We start from the raw sequence: 20,231 nt of genomic DNA on the forward strand, positions 1-20,231 counted from the left end.
TGGAGGAGCTGGAACTTAATCCCAGGGCTCTTTCAATTGCATCCTACCAGAGAGGATGGCCATGCACGATTGAGGAAGCTCAGTCCCTGCTTGGCGTTTCATGGGCTAGAGCATCCATGTCCTGAACAAATCAGGGAAAAGCACAGGCTTCCCTTACTGCCCCCAGAAGCCTTTCTCAGATAGTCAGGTATCTTCCTTTGGAGGGAAGAAACAAAGAATTAACTAGACAAGGCTCTTATTACCTATGGGTGTTTCAAAATATTCTAAATCACTATTTTTCCAATTATTTTGACTAAGACCCATAGGAAGAAATATATACTGTGACCTATTATTTGGCTTAATATAGTATTTATTGTCCAATCAGAACACTTTTGAGTGTGAGGGAGTGCTAGTGATAATAATGCTGGGACAACAGACACGAAATCAGACTGTCTCATGCAAACTGGGGACGCCCTACTGCACGTACACCTATATAATTAAAACATAAGTTGCACAAAGTAGTATTTATATTTAATATGTGCAATGAACCCTGACATTTTCAATTCTGTTCTATTTCACTATGAAAATACTAGTTATGACATTAAATTGGGTCAAAAGTTTGAAACACTACTCTAGTTGATTGTTGGTACATGTGAGGGCTTTGGGATGGTGATGGGGAGGGGAAAAGAGGAGGGTATAGTGAAGTGAATGTCTGAGATGTACTGTAAACTTGTCTCATCTGAATATTTTTGGGGATGTTCTCCTCCAAGAAAAATACTGGTAATAAACATTGCCTTCAGTCTACTCCCCATGATTAGCAAAAGGTTTATTTAGATCCATCTTTCTGGATCCCCTTGTTCCACTTGGGACGGGCATCGTCTCTGTGTACTTCCACCACCCCCTTTTCTTACCCTTGGGCTTTTATCTGTTAGTCTGCCCCTGATTTAGAGGTGTAACGCTTCCAAGGAAGAGTGTCTCATTTACAGTGTCTGGCCCTCTGTGTACTTGCTCCTATATCTTGGGAGTTGAAGCTGATGCTCTTGAAAAGCTAAATTGTCTTCTTTGCTCCACTCCTTCAAACACACACATTTCTACACAACTCCTGGACATCTCTCCTCTGTCTCAAAACTTTGCCAAGACATAACAGAGCAAGTCTTGCCTGCCAGTCGGGCATGTGAGACTCACACCTGGGCTTCTTCAATCAGTGGTCCCCCGTATATTAGGACTAGCTAAGAAGCCCTTGCAAATTTACCCACGGAGGAGAGAAGGGTTACCACTGTACCTTCTGTCCATCCTTCCTCAGGCTCTCCCAAAATGTTGGAACACTTGTAAGTGTTAGCAAAAGCCACAGAATGCGAGAGACTCAGGAGTCATGCTTCACAGCAGTAAAATAACTTTCTGTAGGCTCCCATTTTGTAAAGATCTTTAGGACATGAAGACATAGAGAAACACAGGGGTTTTCCTGCCTCAAAGGATAAACTGTAATATCTTGAGACTGAAAGTCACTTATTCCTAAAGCAGATTTTATCACCCAGTCATACGAATTCACGGACTAAACTTGACAACAGTTTATTTTACTAGAGAAGATTGAGTATGTGGCTTTTCCTGGTGGTTATTAAATTGAATGTATATATATATATTTTTTCCTAAATCATAACTCATACAAGATGGTTTAGACAGAGGAATTTAAAAACACACAGAGAAAAATTTGGTGGCACTAAGATTCCTGACTATGCTTAATGGTTTAAAAGATTCTTGAAAAACATATTAGCCCAGATATAAGTTTATCTTATTTTAATATTTTTACCAGAAGCTCATTTACATGCATAGCAGGTCAAGGTAGTAGAAGCCTAAAATATATACATACTAAATTAAATAGAAAATGTGATTAGGAATTATCAAATGAGAAGTTTGTAAAACAAACCAAGAATAATAGTAATTATTTTAATATAGTATTTTAGAAACATATACCTATGCCATTTAACCTTTATTTATTTATTTATTTATTTATTTATTTATTTATTTATTTTTTGCGGTACACGGGCCTCTCACTGTCGTGACCTCTCCCGTTGCGGAGCACAGGCTCCGGACGCGCAGGCTCAGCGGCCATGGCTCACGGGCCCAGCCACTCCGTGGCATGTGGGATTTTCCCGAACCGGGGCACGAACCCGTGTCCCCTGCATCGGCAGGCGGACTCTCAACCACTGGGCCACCAGGGAAGCCCCCTTTATTTTAATCTAGTATTTTAGAACCTATACCTATGCCATTTAACCTGTGAGGCATGGCCAATTGGGGTATATGAGTTTTAGGGAGATTCAGTTGCTGTCTTACCTTGGTTCCCTAGAAGCAGAGTCTGTGACTTGCAGGGGGACTGCTCTCAGGGAAAAGATGTAAGTGAAGAGGGGAAGGGAAAAAGACCCAAGGAAGGATACAGTCTCAGGTAAAATCTAGCACCGTAAGGTCCTCAGTCACATAAATCCTGCAGGGTTGTACTTCCACCCACACCCCCTTTTTTGTTTTTAAAACAAATACTGCTTCTTTTTTTTTATTATTTTTATTTTTTATTTTTATTTATTTTATTTTTTTTGCGGTACGCGGGCCTCTCACTGTTGTGGCCTCTCCCATTGCGGAGCACAGGCTCCGGACGTGCAGGCCCAGCGGCCATGGCTCACGGGCCCAGCCGCTCCGCGGCATGAGGGATCTTCCCGGACCGGGGCACGAACCCGCGTCCCCTGCATCGGCAGGTGGACTCTCAGCCACTGCGCCACCAGGGAAGCCCCAAATACTGCTTCTTATATCAGAATTTGTGTACATTACAATCTGGTCATGGCTTAGCTGGCTCAGGGTTTCTCATGAGGTTGCAATCAAGTTGTTGCCTTGGCCTGAGGTTTAATCTGAAGGCTCAACATGTGTGTATGTGTGTGTGTGTGTAGATCTTCTTTCAACCTTATTCACATGACTATTGGCAGGCTTTGGTTCCTCACCACGTGGGCTTCTCCATATAGGACTCCATCAAGACTTGGCAGCTGGCATGCCCCAGGATGAGTGATCCAAGAAAGACAGTGAGAGAATGTCCAAGATGGAAACCACAGTCCTTTTATATCTCAGAAGAGATATAACATCCCTTCTACTATATTCTTTTCATTAGAAGCAAAGTCAATAAGTCCATTCCAATAAGGGAGAGTTATACAAAGGTATGAATTCCAGGAGAAAGGGATCACTGGGGGCTGCATATCACAGTCTACCCTCTGGCACCCAGTGATCCATGTCCTTCCCACATGCAAAATACACTCACGCCCTCCCAAGGTCCCTAAAAGTCTTATCCCATTGTAGCATCAGCTCAAAGTCCAGAATCTCATCATCTAAATCAGGTCCAGGTGGAGATGAGGCTCCTTCTATGTACTTCCTTAACTGTAACTGCTTGAATACAGTTCTTCTCTCTCTGTAGACCTGTAAAACCAGAGGTATCTTCTCCCCACATACCCAACCTACAGTGGTTGAATAGCCATAATATAACTGCTATAGAGATTCCTGTTAAAAATGGGGTTAAATGGGAGGCATAAAGGAGTCAGTGTTCCATAGAAATCCTGAACTCTAGCTGGCCAAGTTTTGGTAGTTCTTTCTTCAGGCCTCACAGTCTGGAAAGAATTCTTTATGGTTCTCTGCTCTATTCTCTAGGCTCTTGATTCCAGCCTCTAAGCAATCTTTCCTTTTCCAGGAAGGGTAACACCTATTTACAGCTAAGCAGCCCTGTGAGCCTGTTTCCTGACAGTAGAATTCTGGGAGTTCAAAAGGCTCTCCTCACTCTATAATGTCTCTGTCCCCCTCAGTCATGTTGGTAATATGTCTGAATATATACCTCATTAAGAACTTTGTGGGTCTCCTGTCCATTAGACATTCTGTCCATTAGACAGAAGCCACATCCACAAATCTCATAGACATAAACTCTTCTCTGTTGTTTCTTTGAGAGGATCTGGGAGACACACCTTTACTCTCTAAAGGGACTCTTGAATGACTGAAAGTACTCTGAAGCACCACCTTGACTTAACAAAGGATTTGAAGGTCATATCCTTGGCTTTATCTGTAGGCTGTGTTTTCCTGGCAGTGCCCTGGATTGGATCTTTGTTCAGAAGCCATTCAAATGTCCTTTTCACTTTACTACAGCTGCAGTGTAGCCCCTTTGGCAAATCATTTGCTAGCACTAAATCATCTGGTTCCCGTAAATGAATACCCTGTGACCTCCAACAGTGAAAAATACCTTTTCCTTTTTCTTAAAGTTTATTTATTTATTTTAATTTATTTATTTTTGGCTGTGTTGGGTCTTCATTGCTGCGTGCAGGCTTTCTCTAGTTGCAGCCAGCTGAGCTGGGGCTACTCTTCATTGCAGTGCGTGGCCTTCTCATTGCCGTGGCTTCTCTTGTTGCGGAGCACAGGTTCTAGGCATGTGGGCTTCAGTAGTTGTGGTGCACAGGCTCAGTAGTTGTGGCTCGCAGGCTTAGTTGCTCCGCAGCATGTGGGATCTTCCCGGACCAGGGATCGAACCCGTGTCCCCTGCATTGGCAGGTGGATTCTTAACCACTGTGCTGCCAGGGAAGTCCCCAAAATACCTTTTTCTAAACATCCACATCTCCAGTATTGTCACCGTTCAAATTTATATCCTGAAGCTGTACTGAGTGGGATAAAACCATTCCAGACAGGGCTTCCCTGGTGGCACAGTGGTTGAGAGTCCGCCTGCTGATGCAGGGGACACGGGTTCGTGCCCCGGTCTGGGAGGATCCCACATGCCATGGAGCGGCTGGACCCGTGAGCCATGGCCGCTGGGCCTGTGCGTCCGGAGCCTGTGCTCCGCAAAGGGAGAGGCCACAGCAATGAGAGGCCCGCGTACCGCCAAAAAAACCAAAAAAAAACATTCCAGACATATGAGCATAATGACACATGACTTATGTGTCATAAGAAACATGAGGCAGATTTTTCTCTTTTCTTCCAACATTTGTGAGCTACCAATTCTAAATCATATGCTAGGTATACAAGGCAAATTAGACGTGGTTCTCACCATTGAGCAATTTAGAGACATGATTTATCTCCACAAAATATATATTTTTAAATTAAGTCTAGACCTATGCTGTCTAGTATGGTAACCACTAGCCACATGGCTGTAAAAATTTAAATTAATTAAAGTTCAATGAAATAAAAAATGTATCCCCCCAGTTGTACTAGCCATATTTCAAGTGCTTAATGATCACACGTGGCTAGTGGCTATCCTGTTGTACAGCATAGATATAGAGCATGTCCATCATTGCAGAAAGTTCCATTGGATAACAATAATCTAGAGAAGAAAGCAGTAAGATCTAATAAAGATAAGCACTTATCCTTGTTTTAAATATATTTGTCTCTCCTCTCCCATACTAAAAAGTTTCAAATATCAAGGATATACTGCATACTTCTTCAGTAAATACTCTAACATGCTTCATAATAAAGAATGCTGTAAAACCATGATTCTTAATAATTTTTTGGATCACAGACCCTTATTAAAATCTACTAAAAGTTAGCAAGTTTTTCCCCAGGAAAGTATATTCATGTACCAAAAAGCATGTCCAATTACAAGGGGTTCATGGACTCTCCCAAAGCGCTTCCATTGTTCCTCTAGGAGGCCAGGGACCCAGGTTAAGAATCTTTACTATGAAGTGAGTTTGATTTTCCCATTGACTTTCAGTATAAAATTGATGATGCAGCTTACTATTAAATATGATGACTCCTGATAGTAATAAAACTAGAATAAGGATGATGAGGGGGGAAAACAAAAATTTCTGACAAAAGTTAAGAATGTATAGCTATCTTCAAAATAATTAAAAAATAAACCCAACCCTTTGAGCTAAAACTTTAACACAGAACCAGCAAATCTGTCAACTTGCATCATGTATCACAGTCAGTACAGGAATGTAGTTTAGCAAATTGGCTACATCTTCCATTAGTTTCAAATGCTCCCTCTACCCACCACCGTCACAATGAAAAAACTTTTAGGGTGATGGAAAGGAGCAATCTAGCCTTCTAAATCTAAATTCCTGGTGTAATTCTAATACATTTAATAGATATTTCTTAAGAGTGTGTTGGTTGCCTCAATGATGTTAACTACCTGGACATACTGGATGAAAGGGTGGGATTCAATGGGCCAGGAAGACCCGTCTTTGAACTTTGGAAAAAAGGAGTGACTATTTCTTTGCAAATCTGTTGATTTAGATGAAGTTTCTGCAAGGAGAGCAGAATTATAAATGGAATTGGCTCCAGGTATGGCTGAGGGACAGAATCCTACATGGCACTGAGTTTCTGATTTCTGAGCCAATGTAGAATTTGTATTTGTGTAGAAGAAGCACTGAAGCATTTTTTCCAAAGAGTGGTAATCTGAACCACATGAGGACTGATTAATGGTTTTCATGATAAAACCTCAATTAACCAGAATTCTAAAGGGATGGCCTTTTGTAAATAAGGAAGAGTTTGTTAGGAAACCTCCCTCTCTCCTTCCCTGCCAACTTCTCTCTCTTTTTATTCCTTTCTTTCTATTTTAACCCTGTGGAAAATCTTTCTCTAATATGTGTGAATTTCCTTTGCTGCTTTAGTAAGCTTTAATAAGTACAGTCTGCTGAACATAAGTTTGTCAGTGGTCTTTGATCTTATTGTATCCTTCATGATGTCCATTTTGTAGACTAGTCATCATTTTTTATAGAAGTTGATATATGAGTTTAGGCTGAATATAAACTGGGATTCTGGGGGAAGGGATAGCTAATATCCATTTATTTTGTATTCTCTTATCTCCTATCAATGATAGGCAGTAAATTTCCTGTTCATTTGTGAATCAGTTAGGATGCATTAAGCTGCAAGTGACAATGCTATTCACAATGGCTTAAATTGAAAGCACATTTATTATTGACCTAGCAAGAAGTATGGAGGTAAGATGTCTAGGGTTGATTTAGTAGCCCAATAAAGTCATCACAAACCACAGGCTCTTTTAATAGTTTCACTCTACCATCCTCAGCCAAAAACCTTTTGTCCTGAGACATCTTACCTCATGGTTGTAAAATGGCTGCTGTAGCTTCAGGCATTTATCCTTACACCATAGCTTCCAAAGCAGGAAGGGAGAAAAGAGGGCAAAAGAGTTTTCTTGTGCACTTTTCTCTTTTATCAGGGGGAAAGTCTTTTCCATAAGCCCTGTTCCCCCAAAGCAGACATATTTTTCCTTGTCATTGGCCAATACTGGATTTCATGCCTACGCCTGGAACAATCATTGGCAAAGGGGAATTTCTGATTTAGAGTCATCACAGTTCAAGATAGGCAGAGAGAGATAATGAGTGGTTGTGATCTAAGTGGAGGTGGATGGACCAATATAAGTGAGCTACTAATCAAGTTGCTAATCAAGGTAACCTCTTGAAATCATCTGAACTGTCTGCCTTGCAGGCTCTAATTTAAGTAAAGGCAGTAGTGAGAATGCCTGGTTTTGGGTTTCAGTGAGGTTTCCAAAGAAACAACTGCGGGCTTCCCTGGTGGCACAGTGGTTGAGAATCCGCCTGCCAATGCAGGGGACACGGGTTCGAGCCCTGGTCCGGGAAGGTCCCACCTGCCGCGGAGCAACTAAGCCTGTGCGCCACAACTACTGAGCCTGTGCTCTAGAGCCCGTGAGCCACAACTACTGAGCCCATGTGCCACAACTACTGAAGCCCGCACGCCTAGAGCCCATGCTCTGCAACAAGAGAAGCCACTGCATGAGAAGCCCGCGCACCACAACAAAGAGTAGCTCCCACTCGTCTCAACTAGAGAAACCCACGTGCAGCAACAAAGACCCAACACAGCCAAAAATTAAAAAAACAAAGAACTGAGCAAGCCAAAACAAGATGGAGCAATAGTTAAAAAAAAAAAAAAGAAACAAATGAACAGAAGAGCTGCTTTACTCTGCCAGGGATGCTGCTACCTTGGGGGTGGTGATGCAAACCATCTTTATATCTCCTTTTGACTCATTATAAAGACTTGTCTTATGGTGTAACCAGGAGGGTTCCTCTCTTTAGGCAAACATTTACCACTCTTCAAATGACACCAGAGTTGAGCTTGTGGTCTTAAGTTTGTGGTTTAACAATGCATGTAGTTTATTCCTGACGTGCCTGGTGGCAACGAGCAAGATCAAGGCTCACTGTGGGAGTTATGTGTACAGGTGAAGGCAAATGGAGAAAACTCAGAACCCAGAGTATAGAAATCCAGTTTCTGACAGTCGGCCCTGAACTTGTTTGTGTAGCAATCCTCTTAGATGTGTAACAAGGCTTTGGCACGTGAGGACTTGCAATAACCTCATAAAAGAGAATGTTCTTATCTGTGATGGTTGCAGTCCCTGCTGGTAAATGTGTGATCAAGATGGTGTTAACTCAACAGTCAGTGATCAGACTAGGAAGGCTAGGAGGAAAGATCTCTAAATTTAAGATTATCGCTTTGAAGTTTGGGGCCTGGTACTGCTTTAAAGATTAAGCATCTACCATTTACTGGAATTCAATATTTAACATGTTAAAAATGATTCAGTTCCAACTTCCAAATGAGTTTAAATTTTAAAATTAAGCACAGACTTTCTCTATGAGGCTGTTGTTTTCAAGGGTAGCAAGACTCATCACGAAATTTGACTTTAGCCGTGCCTCGGTGAGAGGTTTTGAATAAACATCCAGATCATCAATTTCAACACTCATTTCCTACAGATATACCAAGACAGCTTTATATTTCTTTGTCATTAAGATAAGACATTTGGGCTTCCCTGGTGGCACAGTGGTTGAGCGTCCGCCTGCTGATGCAGGGGACACGGGTTCGTGCCCCGGTCCGGGAAGATCCCACATGCTGCGAAGCGGCTGGGCCCGTGAGCCATGGCCACGGAGCCTGTGCTCCGCAATGGGAGAGGCCACAGCAGTGAGAGGCCCGCGTACTGCAAAAAAAAAAGATAAGACATTTGATTTTCCTCCTTATCCTCCACCCAAGTTCATTTCATAAAATGGACTGATTCTCAGGTAACATAAACACCCACTTCTACCAGGTTTTCTTTGATTGCTGGAGAAAGTCTAGGCCGTACCTGAGTTATACACATTTTACTGCGTCTCCTCTGGCATGAGATTCATATCCATTGGCCTCTTCTCAGAGTGAAGTTGACTTTCTTTCAATCCCGAGTCCAGAATTTCAGTTGGCATGTGGTAATTCCAAAACCATTTGAGGCTCATCTTGATTGGCTCTGGCAGTCTCAGCCCAGCCAGGTTCACTCTGAGAGGTCCCCTGTCCCTTCATGAATGGCCACAAAAGCTTTTACTCTTGGCTCTGCGTTCTAATAGCCCCTCTTGCATGGACTGTGCCAAAGCAGTGCTTCAAAAATATTCATCCGTATCATGTGGCTTTTCTTGCTGCAGTTTCTGTTCTTTTTTATTGTAGGATCTGGAGACTCACCACTAGAAGACGATGAAGTCGCATATTCACACGCTAGATATAAAGGTGAATGCTTTGCTTATGTGCTAATGAAGACCTGCTGATGCCAGGAGGACTTTCCTTTTTGCCCTGCAGAGCAGACTATAATAAAGTGACCAGACAACACATTTTAAGTTCTAATTACCTGTCGAGAAAACAACATGTTTTAAAATTAATATGCATATGCTCCCATTTGAAAGAAAATACAGAAAAACAAATGAAAGAAAACAAAAAGCATTTGGAAATCTCTGAAGTGCTGTCCTTCAGCAGCCCAGTGGTCATTTTATTCTCATCAGTTTCTTTACTGTCCTTACTTCTGCAAAGCCAAGCTCTAGCTGATGCAAGTGAAAATCAAGCCATGAGTTCTACCTAATTCATACATTACAGCCAGAATCGTCCAGAGTAAACCATCCAAGGTCAAATCTGGACCCAGTGCTGCTAATGTACTGAGATGAATGAGGAATGAGAAAACTTGATTTTCATAAGCTCATTTCATTGTGCTCTTTCTGAGTCTGGCTTGGCTCCTGAAATGATGAGTAAAGTGTGTTGCCCAATGAAACTTTAATGATAAAGAACTCCATCTCTACACATTTCCAGCAATCCACCCCCTCCAGCAGGTGTATAAAGCCTAACCAAGAACTTTCTATGCAGGCTCAGGTAAGTATGTCCATAAATATTTTCTAATGGTGAGTCGTTTCTCTGAAGCTTTGGGAGCCCTGAGAAAAGTGAGGGTAAATTTAGATTATTTCTCTCTGAATCCAGTTCCTTTTACAGTTGAGAAATAATTTGAAGAGAATTGATTAATAAAGTTCTATTGTGGCATTTTGCCCAGGAAATTTGTCTGCATTCTGGCAGGAGGACACTCCCCTGCTCTGTCGTGATATGTCTAAGTTATAAGAGAATCACAGTAGTACTGGTCAGCCTTTGGTTGGAGAGAGTCCTTCAATTGTTTTCCACACAAGTGAACAACCTTTCTAATATAATGACTGGTGTCTATGTCCAGGTGTTTCCCACCATGTTCCACATTTGCTTATGACCTGTGAATACAAATACTCATTTGTATCCACAGCTCCTATATTACTGCCTCAGGAATTAACCAGTCCAGCAAAGCACAAACTTGTTAATTAGATGTTTGGGGTAAGGTGGTATTCTGATTCCTAACACTTTTTTTTTTAACATCTTTATTGGAGTATAATTGCTTTACAATGGTGTGTTAGTTTCTGCTTTATAACAAAGTGAATCAGCTATACGGATACACACTTAACACTTCTTTTTTTTTTTTTTTTTTTTTTTTTGCGGTACGCGGGCCTCTCACTGTTGTGGCCCCTCCCATTGTAGAGCACAGGCTCCGGACGTGCAGGCTCAGCGGCCATGGCCCACGGGCCTAGCCGCTCCGCAGCATGTGAGATCTTCCCGGACCAGGGCACGAACCCATGTCCCCTGCGTCGGCAGGTGGACTCTCAACCACTGCACCACCAGGGAAGCCCCCTAACACTTCTTAATTGAGAGTTTTGAAAAATCTTTTTTTTTTTCGAGTCCCTTATTGAAAAATCTTCCTAAAACACATGCGTGCACATGTGACCGTTCACATGTCCAAGAGGGGCTATATAGTGCCCTCAGATTATTGTTCCCAGTGTTCATCCTCACTTTGCAGCACTGCAAGTGTGGAAGGTAAACCAGATGCAGGAAAATATGTGCCTGGCCTAGAGCTTACCCGGAATGTTTAAGAATAAATACTTCTTAGGAAATTGTTTTCATTGTCATTTTTTTTTTAGTTTTAAAACTTAGAGGCAAACCATTGTTCACTGGGAGATTAGTTCTAGATCCTTAGGCCCCTACACAGTGTCTGGCACAAGTGCATATACTAAGTCAATGTTTTTTTTAATTAAATTGATAATTTATAAAATTTATAAAAGAAAAAAGAAAGTGAAGTGTAACCAACATTTAATGTGGCAAGCATTGCTTTTGATTCTTTTACTTGGAATGCCATCCTGTCTTCACAGTAATTGAGGGAAGGAGGAAGGCGTGTAGAGATATGTTGTTATTATTTACAAATGAAGGAACCGCAGATTAGAGAGGGGAGGTGACTTGCGCAGACTCACACAGCTAGCAAACATTATGTTTGAGTCTGAAATCCAGATGTTTTAGCTCAACATCCAGAGTTTGAAATCCAGATGTTTTAGCTCAACATCCAGAGTTCACTAGGAGCTCATTAGTCTGCTACATGACACTGCGTACCCCAGGAGCTCCACAATGGCCCAGGGAGATGAAAAAGTTTTCCTGAATAATCGATTTAGATTTCTCCCTAAATAAACCCTGTCTTAATTGAAGCAGCATAAGAGCTTCCTTTCTCTAAACCTCTATGTTAAATGTTTCGCTAATTCACTTTTAACTCATGCTATTTGTATGCACTTCAAATTCAAGTCACTCACTGAATTTTTAATTATTATCACTGCAGGACTGCTAAAATGTCAAAATAACTTCCAAAGGTTTGTCTTGGAAAGTAATCCAAAAGAAATTCCTTTTGCGAATAAATAAAAACAAGATTTTTTTCCCCCCACATGTTGACAACAGCACAGCTCTTGGATGTATAGGCAGCTCTGCCGGAAGGATTTGAAGACTCAAAATAACTGAGTAAAAAAAATCTGCTAATTGCATGGTTGTACTGAAATATGCGCATTTGTAATATATGTATATACAGGTCATTCTCTAATGGACCTGCTGCCTTAAATATTTGTCCTGGGCACATTTGTGGAAAAGACAACCATAATGTGTGTGTGCTAAGAATTGCGGGTCTGCCGCCTCATATTAGTTTACTCTAAAATCGTGCCCCTTGGGCTTCCCTGGTGGCGCAGTGGTTAAGAATCCGCCTGCCAATGCAGGGGACACAGGTTCAAGCCCTGGTCCAGGAAGATCCCACATGCCGCAGAGCAACTAAGCCCATGCACCACAACTACTGAGCCTGCGCTCTAGAGCCCGCAAGCCACAACTGCTGAGCCCGTGTGCCACAACTACTGAAGCCCGCGCACCTAGAGCCCGTGCTCCGCAACAAGAGAAGCCACCGCACTGAGAAGCCCACACACCCCAACGAAGACCCAACGCAGCCAAAAATAAATAAATAAATTTAAAAATAAAAAAAATAAAATCGTGCCCCTCCTAAACTCACGCCAAAGTCCAGAAGCTGGAGGATGTGAGTGTTTTCAACATTTGAGCGAAAAACAAGTAGAGAATTGGACGCTCTTCCAGTTTGTACATCTGTGGAATTGTGATCAGGACCTAGAATGTAAAGAGGATTTGCCTTTAGGTGGAAGGGTTACAAGAGACTACCCAAAGTTATCAGTCAGAAGAAGGATTAAGGAAGTAGGCATGGGTGTGAGAGGGGTAGGAGATCAGAGAGGAATAAGAATTTGAATCGTACAACTTCAAAGCTAGATGGGACTTTTTTTTTGACATTTTAGCACCGATATAAATATAAAATTTAATCAGAATAAAAATAACCATTGTAGATGGGACTTTGAAAATAATCTCATCCATTCCTCTCTCGTATAGACTATGAATGTGGGTCCCTGAAAATTTTCTTGAATTGTCCAGGTTACTAGGAGATGATAGAGTTAGATAATATCTGCCCAGGCCTCTTGACTCTGCCCAGTATCCACCATACTCCGGTAGCTCACTGCTTTCATTGTCTCCCTCTGGGTCTCCCATATTCATTCTACCCTCATCACCCTCTGCCCTCTCCAATGGGGATTTCATTTTCTCTCTCTGGAGCCCAGTTCTCAATCAAGGATTTCACAGTTTGGCCTGTGAGATGGTGACAAAAGGGTAGTGAAGGGGACCAGTTGGCAAGAGAAGAGGCTAGAGCTGGGGAAGCACAGAAGCCTTGCAGTCCAGCAGGGGAATAGGGCAGACAGGGAAACTAAGAGGAAGTGAGGCAGTGGGGAAGTTAGGAGGAAGGGGTGGGGGAGAGGACAAAGACAAAGAGTTCAGGCGACAGATGACTTTTCAGATTTAACATCGTGAAAGTCCTCTGACGGGCTATCAAAAGTGCTTCTTTGAGCTTGAAAACACCAAGTGCATTTTGGAGTTTCCTTGTGGGTGGTCTTTCCTATTACAGTTGGAAAAGACAGGCAGAAAGAGAGAGGGGGAGAGAAATATACCTCACTTCTAGTAGTCATAGAAGCCAGTAGGTTCCAAATGTTAGTTTAATTTGAGTGGTAGGCCTCTATGGATTTTTCCAGAATTTATCTTAAGGACTTTTGATTATAGAAGAAATATCCACAACTTGGCAGTGCTAAGCAAACATACTCCAAAGGCTTCTCATTTACCTGTGATCTTGCAATCTCTTAGCTTCATGGCTTACCTGGAGCCATCACCAAAGAAAGAACTGAAACGTGTTAAATTAGTTCAAGAATTCTTTTATAGGACTTCCCTGGTGGCACAGTGGTTATGAATCCACCTGCCGATGCAGGGGACACAGGTTCGAGCCCTGGTCCGGGAAGATCCCACATGCCCGGAGCAACTAAGCCTGTGCACCACAACTACTGAGCCTGTGCTCTAGAGCCCGCGAGCCACAACTACTGAAGCCTGTGTGCCTAGAGCCCATGCTCCGCAACAAGAGAAACCACCGCAATGAGAAGCCCGCGCACCGCAACGAAGAGTAGCCCCCGCTCGCCGCAACTAGAGGAAGCCCTTGTGCAGCAACGAAGATCCAACGCAGCCAAAAATAAATAAATTTATTTTTTTAAAAATTCTTTTATACTTAGAGGAAAATAATGGAGATATGTATGCTGTTTTGTACTTTACTTCAGGGTCCAGATTTTTCTCATTTAAAAATGTTAGCATATACAGACTAGATGTATAAACCCAAGAGGAAGGAAACTTTGTTCAAGGAAGGCCTGGAGGCCTAGCGTAAGCTCTTGCAAGACTGCATCCAAGAGATCAAACTTAATCAGATGTAGGCTAAGCGTGGGGCATCACTTCTCCCCAGAAGGTCCAGGAAATACTTCTTGAGTCCCGACGGTAGCACCCATTTGCAGCTGTCTGCAAAACATTATATGATGAAAATATTAGGCAAAGGAGATGTCAAGGCACATAAGTAAAAAAAAAACAAACAAAAAACAGTCCATGCACGAGACCTGGACAGAACTGTTGGTTTTCATGGCTGAGAAGCAGCCAGAAACACATCATTAGAAGAGAATTCCTGGCAAAGTGAAACAGGAGATTTCCTCCTTCTTGGCCACATGATGGCGCACGAACTTCACTCACTGTCAGCTCAGGTGCTGGGGTGGAGGGAGAAGCTGGCAGCCCTAGGGAGGGGGCTTCTGTTCAAGGCATGGAGAGCCTGACAGGCTTGAGGGAGCTAGTCTCTGGTCCCCATTGACTGTGCGGTGGCCACTGTGGGAACTTTCGAGGAGCCAGTCTTGCCCTACTAATTTTATGGCCCTCAGCGACACCTTCCAAAGGCCCAGGGGAGAGGTTCTGATTTAATAGTGTCATCCTAAGCTGTGCTCTGCGCAACTATGAGACCAAATCAAAACACCCTGGAACTTTGCCATTGGAGAAGGGTGTCATCTCTTACCTAAATGGGGCTTAACTGGGGACATCTGAAAAAGGAGGTAGCTTCCCAATGGGGAGAAATTGTTCTGTGACGTTAAGCCCAAATTATATCCTGTGGCAAAACCCTGGAAACTGTTGCTTCGTTCACATTCATTAAGATCGTATTAAATGCTTTTACAGTGAATATGATACAGACTTAGAAAAAAATCTAAATTAACCAATTATTGACTCCCCTGCCACTCTGTATGGATGGCTGGGGTTAAGGTTCACAATGGTAACAGTTGCTCTCAAGGGAACTATGTATCTAGTTAAGGGAAATATTCAAAAGAACAAGCATTCATTGAACATTTACTATGTGCTAGACACTGTGCTAGATGCTTTTTTTCAGTCCTTGTAAGAGGACTTGTAAGAGTCCTATGACATAGGTAGAGGTATTGACTCAGAGAGGTTAAGTAACTTGTCCAAGATCACACAGCTACTAATGGAGGAACCTGGACCCATATTCGTATATGTCTGACGCCTAGTCCCATGATCATAACCTCCCCACCGAGAGACAACTTAAAAGACATGGGGCACTATTTGGAGGTCCAAAATCTGGAATGCAGCCAGCCAGGGACTTTGAGAGTGAAGAGACACATTTTCTGAAGATGTCACTTGCTATTTCTCCTCTCCTTTGTTTCTGCTACCTGCAGACACCCCGTGGTGCTCCCCCATCAAGGTGAAGTACGGGGATGTGTACTGCAGGGCCCCTCAGGGAGGATACTACAAAACAGCCCTGGGAACCAGGTGTGACATTCGCTGCCAGAAGGGCTACGAGCTGCATGGCTCTTCCCAGCTGATCTGCCAGTCAAACAAGCGGTGGTCGGACAAGGTCATCTGCAAGCGTGAGTAGCTCTGCCCCATGTTGGGGCCTCGGGGCCAAAGTTCTTTTGCTCTGAGATCAGGGATTTTTACTGAATGCTTTGTGGTCTTTGATGAGAAAAACTCCCCTTGTGAGCAGAAGCCATGCGTTTAGTTCCTAAGATATGGCGGAAGTAAGATGACACATTTCAGACAGAGGGGTGCGATCAGCTGTTTGGAAAGGGGGAGAGAACAGAGGTCTGTTTAGCAAAGTGCTGGCCCCAGGGCCAGCTGCCATCAAGGGTCATCTGCCATCAGGGGTCCCACAGAATAGCATTAGAGACAGACGTGTAAAACCGACAGAAGTGTAAGAATGGTGCTGTGCCATGGACTCCTGGCAGTAGACACAAGCGTCCCCCCGAGGAGTAGAACTTAGGGAGGCAGGGAGAGAATTACCGCGGAAGGATGCTGATTCCATGAAAGGCGCTGTGCCTCAGGGGAGAAGGTTGGAAGCACATTTCAGGGGCTGACTTTTAGCTTCCTGGAAAGTCATCTCATTTGGGAAACTGCAAGGGACACAGCATCGTTGAAATGCCTTTTAGATGCCATTGCTGTTCAAAAGCGCTATCATGATGGAGCGCCTGTTGTGTGCCAAGCATTTCACATATATGCAATTTTTGCAACAATGCTATTGATGTGGGTGCCATTACTTTATTGTTGGGAAACTGAGGTTGGGGTCTGCAGCCTTGTGATCCAGTCTAGGCAGACTACGCCTCTGGGGGACTATAGTGAACACTTTCAGTGCTTCCCCCATATGTCCCTGGATGCCCTGCTACCAGTTCTGTGTGTCCATCCCCCAGCTTCTGGGCGCTTTGCTCTTAATGAATTGTACCTTCGGTTGATCTTCTACCAAGGAAGAAGAGGCTCTGTGCTTTCAGAGGACTGCTTTCTTCGTTCTGACAGGGAGAGCATTCCCCATGGGCAGCCTGTAGCTGCCCAGTACTGACTGGTAAAGGATTAGGAAAGCCCAGCTGCCCTGCCTGGAGGCAGGGCAGACTCAGGCATCACTCACGCTCCAGAGCTCCCCTGCGGAATCAGGCTGAGGCTGACCTTGCCCGGCTTCCTCCCCTCCCCCGTCCCGCTTCCCCCACCCTTCACTGGTCTCCCCTGAGAGCACTTTCTTAATCACTTGCACACAAATCCTGGTCTCAGCGTCTGTTTCTGAGGAGCCCAGCATAAGACCGTGGTTTAGCTGGGATGCCAACCCAAGCCAGTCCGGTGTAAAACTTCGTGTCCCTTCTGTGTGACGTGCAACCATTGTTACCAAATGCAAGTTCATGTGCCCGATGCACAGTGAGGCCAAACAAATCGAAGCATCGGAGTTTGGAGCAGAGAAAGGTTATGGCAGGACCAAGCAAGGAGAACGAGCGGCTCGAGCCCAAACCCACCACCCCACCAACTCCTTGAAAGGGTTCAGCACAGCATTTTTCAAGGCCAGGTGAGGGAGGGGTGTTGCAGGGTACACAATTCAGCTTGTACACAATTCTCTGATTGGCTGATGGTGAGGAAACGGAGGTTAACATTCTAGGCGCCAGAAGGTCTGGGGGCTACGCGCTCACGATCATCAAGTTAATTTCTTCCATTTGGTGGTGGTTTTAGCATCTGAAAAACTCAGGGAATTTGCATCAGATGCTATTATCTGGGTACTTAAGAGAGGAGCTACAGCAGAGGGTATGGGGGAGGGGTCTGCCCCGGGAAGGGCCCCGTACGGTCCTGCTCGGTTACACTATCTATCACTCCTCTACTATCAGTTACATTTCAATTTACTTCACCCTATGCTTTCAGAGTTTCTGGACTCTGAAACTCCATGAACAAGATCTAAGTAATACTGAATCTCTGGTTTTCTCTTTCTCAGAAAAGCGATGTCCTACCCTTGCCATGCCGGCAAATGGAGGGTTTAAGTGCGTCGACGGTGCCTACTTTAACTCCCGGTGTGAGTACTATTGCTCTCCAGGATACACATTGAAAGGGGAGCAGACAGTCACGTGTATGGACAACAAGGCGTGGAGTGGCCGACCAGCCTCCTGTGTCGGTAAGAGAATATCACCAGCCCTCAGGAGGCGTCTGCTTTGGGAGGAGCAGGGGGTGTCCGTACAGTGGATTTTTAAGGAAGCATCCATGTCCCGGATGTAAAGCATAAGCACCCGGTTTTGCTTTCAGTGGTTCTCTTCATCCCTATTTCTGTGGCTCAGCGCAGACCTAGCCTCAGTCTCTACGCTAGAGTTGACTTCACAACTCATGGCTTTCCTCTGACTTTTGTCTCTCTCTTGGATTGCGATTGAGGCAGCTGGAGGCTGGCAGAGGTACGGGGTAATCCCGCTGCTTTAGTTCAGGGATCCGCCCTGTAGCACTGAGCAGAGTTTTTGACATTGGCCGGACATTCCTGCAGAGAGCATCTCTGTGTCTTTCAGCCTGCAGATGTAGTTCCATTGTCATCGACTCTGGTAGTCAGCAAACACTCAGTTTGTAAACTGGAAGGGATTTGGCTGTTTTACCTTAGTCTGGATTTGTTGGGCAAATAGTAGTTCTGAGTTCTTAGTTGTGGTTCGGGGAGCTGGAAATCTTTACAAATGCAAATTCGGGGCTCCACCCCAGACCTGCTGAATCAGAAACTCTGGGGATGGGGCCCAGCACTTGGTGCTTTAATGAGCCTTGCAGGGCATTTCGAAGTGCTTAAAGAGAGAGCCGCTGATCTAAGGGCAGTGCTTCTCCAACTTGGGAATCACCTGGGAAACTTGGTAAAAATGCAGCTTCTGATCAGTAGATCTGGGGTGTAGCCTGGGATTCTCTAGGGCAAGGTTTCTGAATCTTGGAACAATGGACATTTGGGGTCAGATAATTATTCGTCCTGGGGTCCTGTCTTTTGCACTCTAGGATGCTTAGCAGAGCCTTGGCTTTTACCCACTAGATGCCAGTAACATCTCCTCCCAACTCCCACTTGTGACAACCAAAAATGTCTTCAGGCGTTGTCAAATGTCCCCTGGAGAGAGGAGAGGAAGGAGAAAAATCACTCCCCCTCACTCCTTGACAATCACCCATCTAGGGGCAGTGGGTCCCTTCTCCCCACCCCCGCCCCTGCTACTTATTAGAATCACCTGAGTATCTTTGAGAACCTAGCCATGCCTTGGTCCAACCCTAGAGATTCTGATTCAATTAGCCTGATGTGGGACAGCTGGAGGAGGCGAGTGGCATTATAAAAGCTCCCCAGGTGGTTTTCATGTGCAGCCAGGATCCAGGACCGGTGTCTGAGAGCAGTGGATCTCAGAGTATGGTCCCCTGATCAGAAACAGCAACATCAGAAATGCAGATTTCCGGACCTGCAGGATTGCTGGATTCTGATGCTCTAAAGGTTGAGAACCTGCCTTAGAAGATCAAATTTGGGAAGAACTTTAGTACCTTTTTACTCAAAATAGTGCCCAGCAGTTTCAGCACCAGCAGGGAGCCTGTTGGAAATGGAGAATCTTGGGACCCATCCGAAGCTGGCAGATCAAAATCCACATTTTAAGAAGATCCCCAGGGGATTCCTATGTCCTTTAAACATTGAGGCAGACTGCTCTGGGACAGTGGTTTTCAACTCTGGCTGCCATTTAAATCTGAATATCTGGGGCCCTGGTATTTTTCCAAAACTCCCCCAAGTAGTTGAAAACCACTGTCCCAGGAGACTGTTTACTCATAAAGTGTTAGAGCTGCCAGGACCCACCCCAGCAGAACATTCTAGTCCAATCCCCCATCTATGGATGAGGCCTGAGAGGTCACCTGACTTGCTGGATGTTGTGTAGAGACAAGCCTATGTCTCCAGGCTTTCAGGCTCAAAGTCCCTGAATCCAGAGACAGCTCTGGCACTGAGGTGCCAAGGCAGCTGGCCACAGGAGCCTGGCTCCTACCCTGCTTGGGTCTGCCCATCCTCCAGAGAATCCTTCAGCTCAGTCTGCCCACGTGCTTTACCCCAAGGACTCCTTCCTGACTGCTCAGAGCCTGGAGCAGATACTTCAGGAATGAGACTGCAACTGGATACTACCCTCTGGGGGCAGTTGTACAACAACTCCTCTGGCCTTGGTCCCCAGGGTGTGTTCATGATGGTACCACTGCCCACTGTATCCCTTGGCAGCATCAGCCGTTCTTACTCTGCAGTTATAAGGGTAATGAGCTGTAGCCGGGGGACCTGGCCAAGATATTGTTGCAGGAAGGGGGACCCCTTCCAGGGCCCGAGCGTGGGCTCTTGTCTAACACCCGGAAATGAGTTGTCCAAGGAGACACACGTGCTGACAAAGCAAGAGACTTTATTGGGAAGGGGTGCCTGCGAGGAGAGCAGGAGGGTAAGG

The 20,231-nt window shown here is 44.4% G+C and overlaps 1 protein-coding gene across 2 annotated transcripts in view; it reads left to right on the forward strand.

The window, feature by feature from the left end:
* Window positions 1–20,231, forward strand: part of SRPX (sushi repeat containing protein X-linked) — a 99,171-nt gene that overhangs the window by 34,579 nt on the left and 44,361 nt on the right. Inside the window, exons 2-4 of one of the 2 annotated variants that reach the window (XM_081222099.1) lie at window positions 9,421–9,480; window positions 15,702–15,893; window positions 17,765–17,941. In XM_081222099.1, coding sequence (XP_081078225.1) covers window positions 9,421–9,480; window positions 15,702–15,893; window positions 17,765–17,941 — 429 coding nt within the window. The remainder of the gene's footprint in view (window positions 1–9,420; window positions 9,481–15,701; window positions 15,894–17,764; window positions 17,942–20,231) is intronic. The other variant, XM_081222100.1, reaches the window with a different exon arrangement.

Source organism: Mesoplodon bidens, assembly GCF_964165515.1.
Source record: "Mesoplodon bidens genome assembly, chromosome: X".
Classification (NCBI taxonomy): Eukaryota; Metazoa; Chordata; class Mammalia; order Artiodactyla; family Ziphiidae; genus Mesoplodon; species Mesoplodon bidens.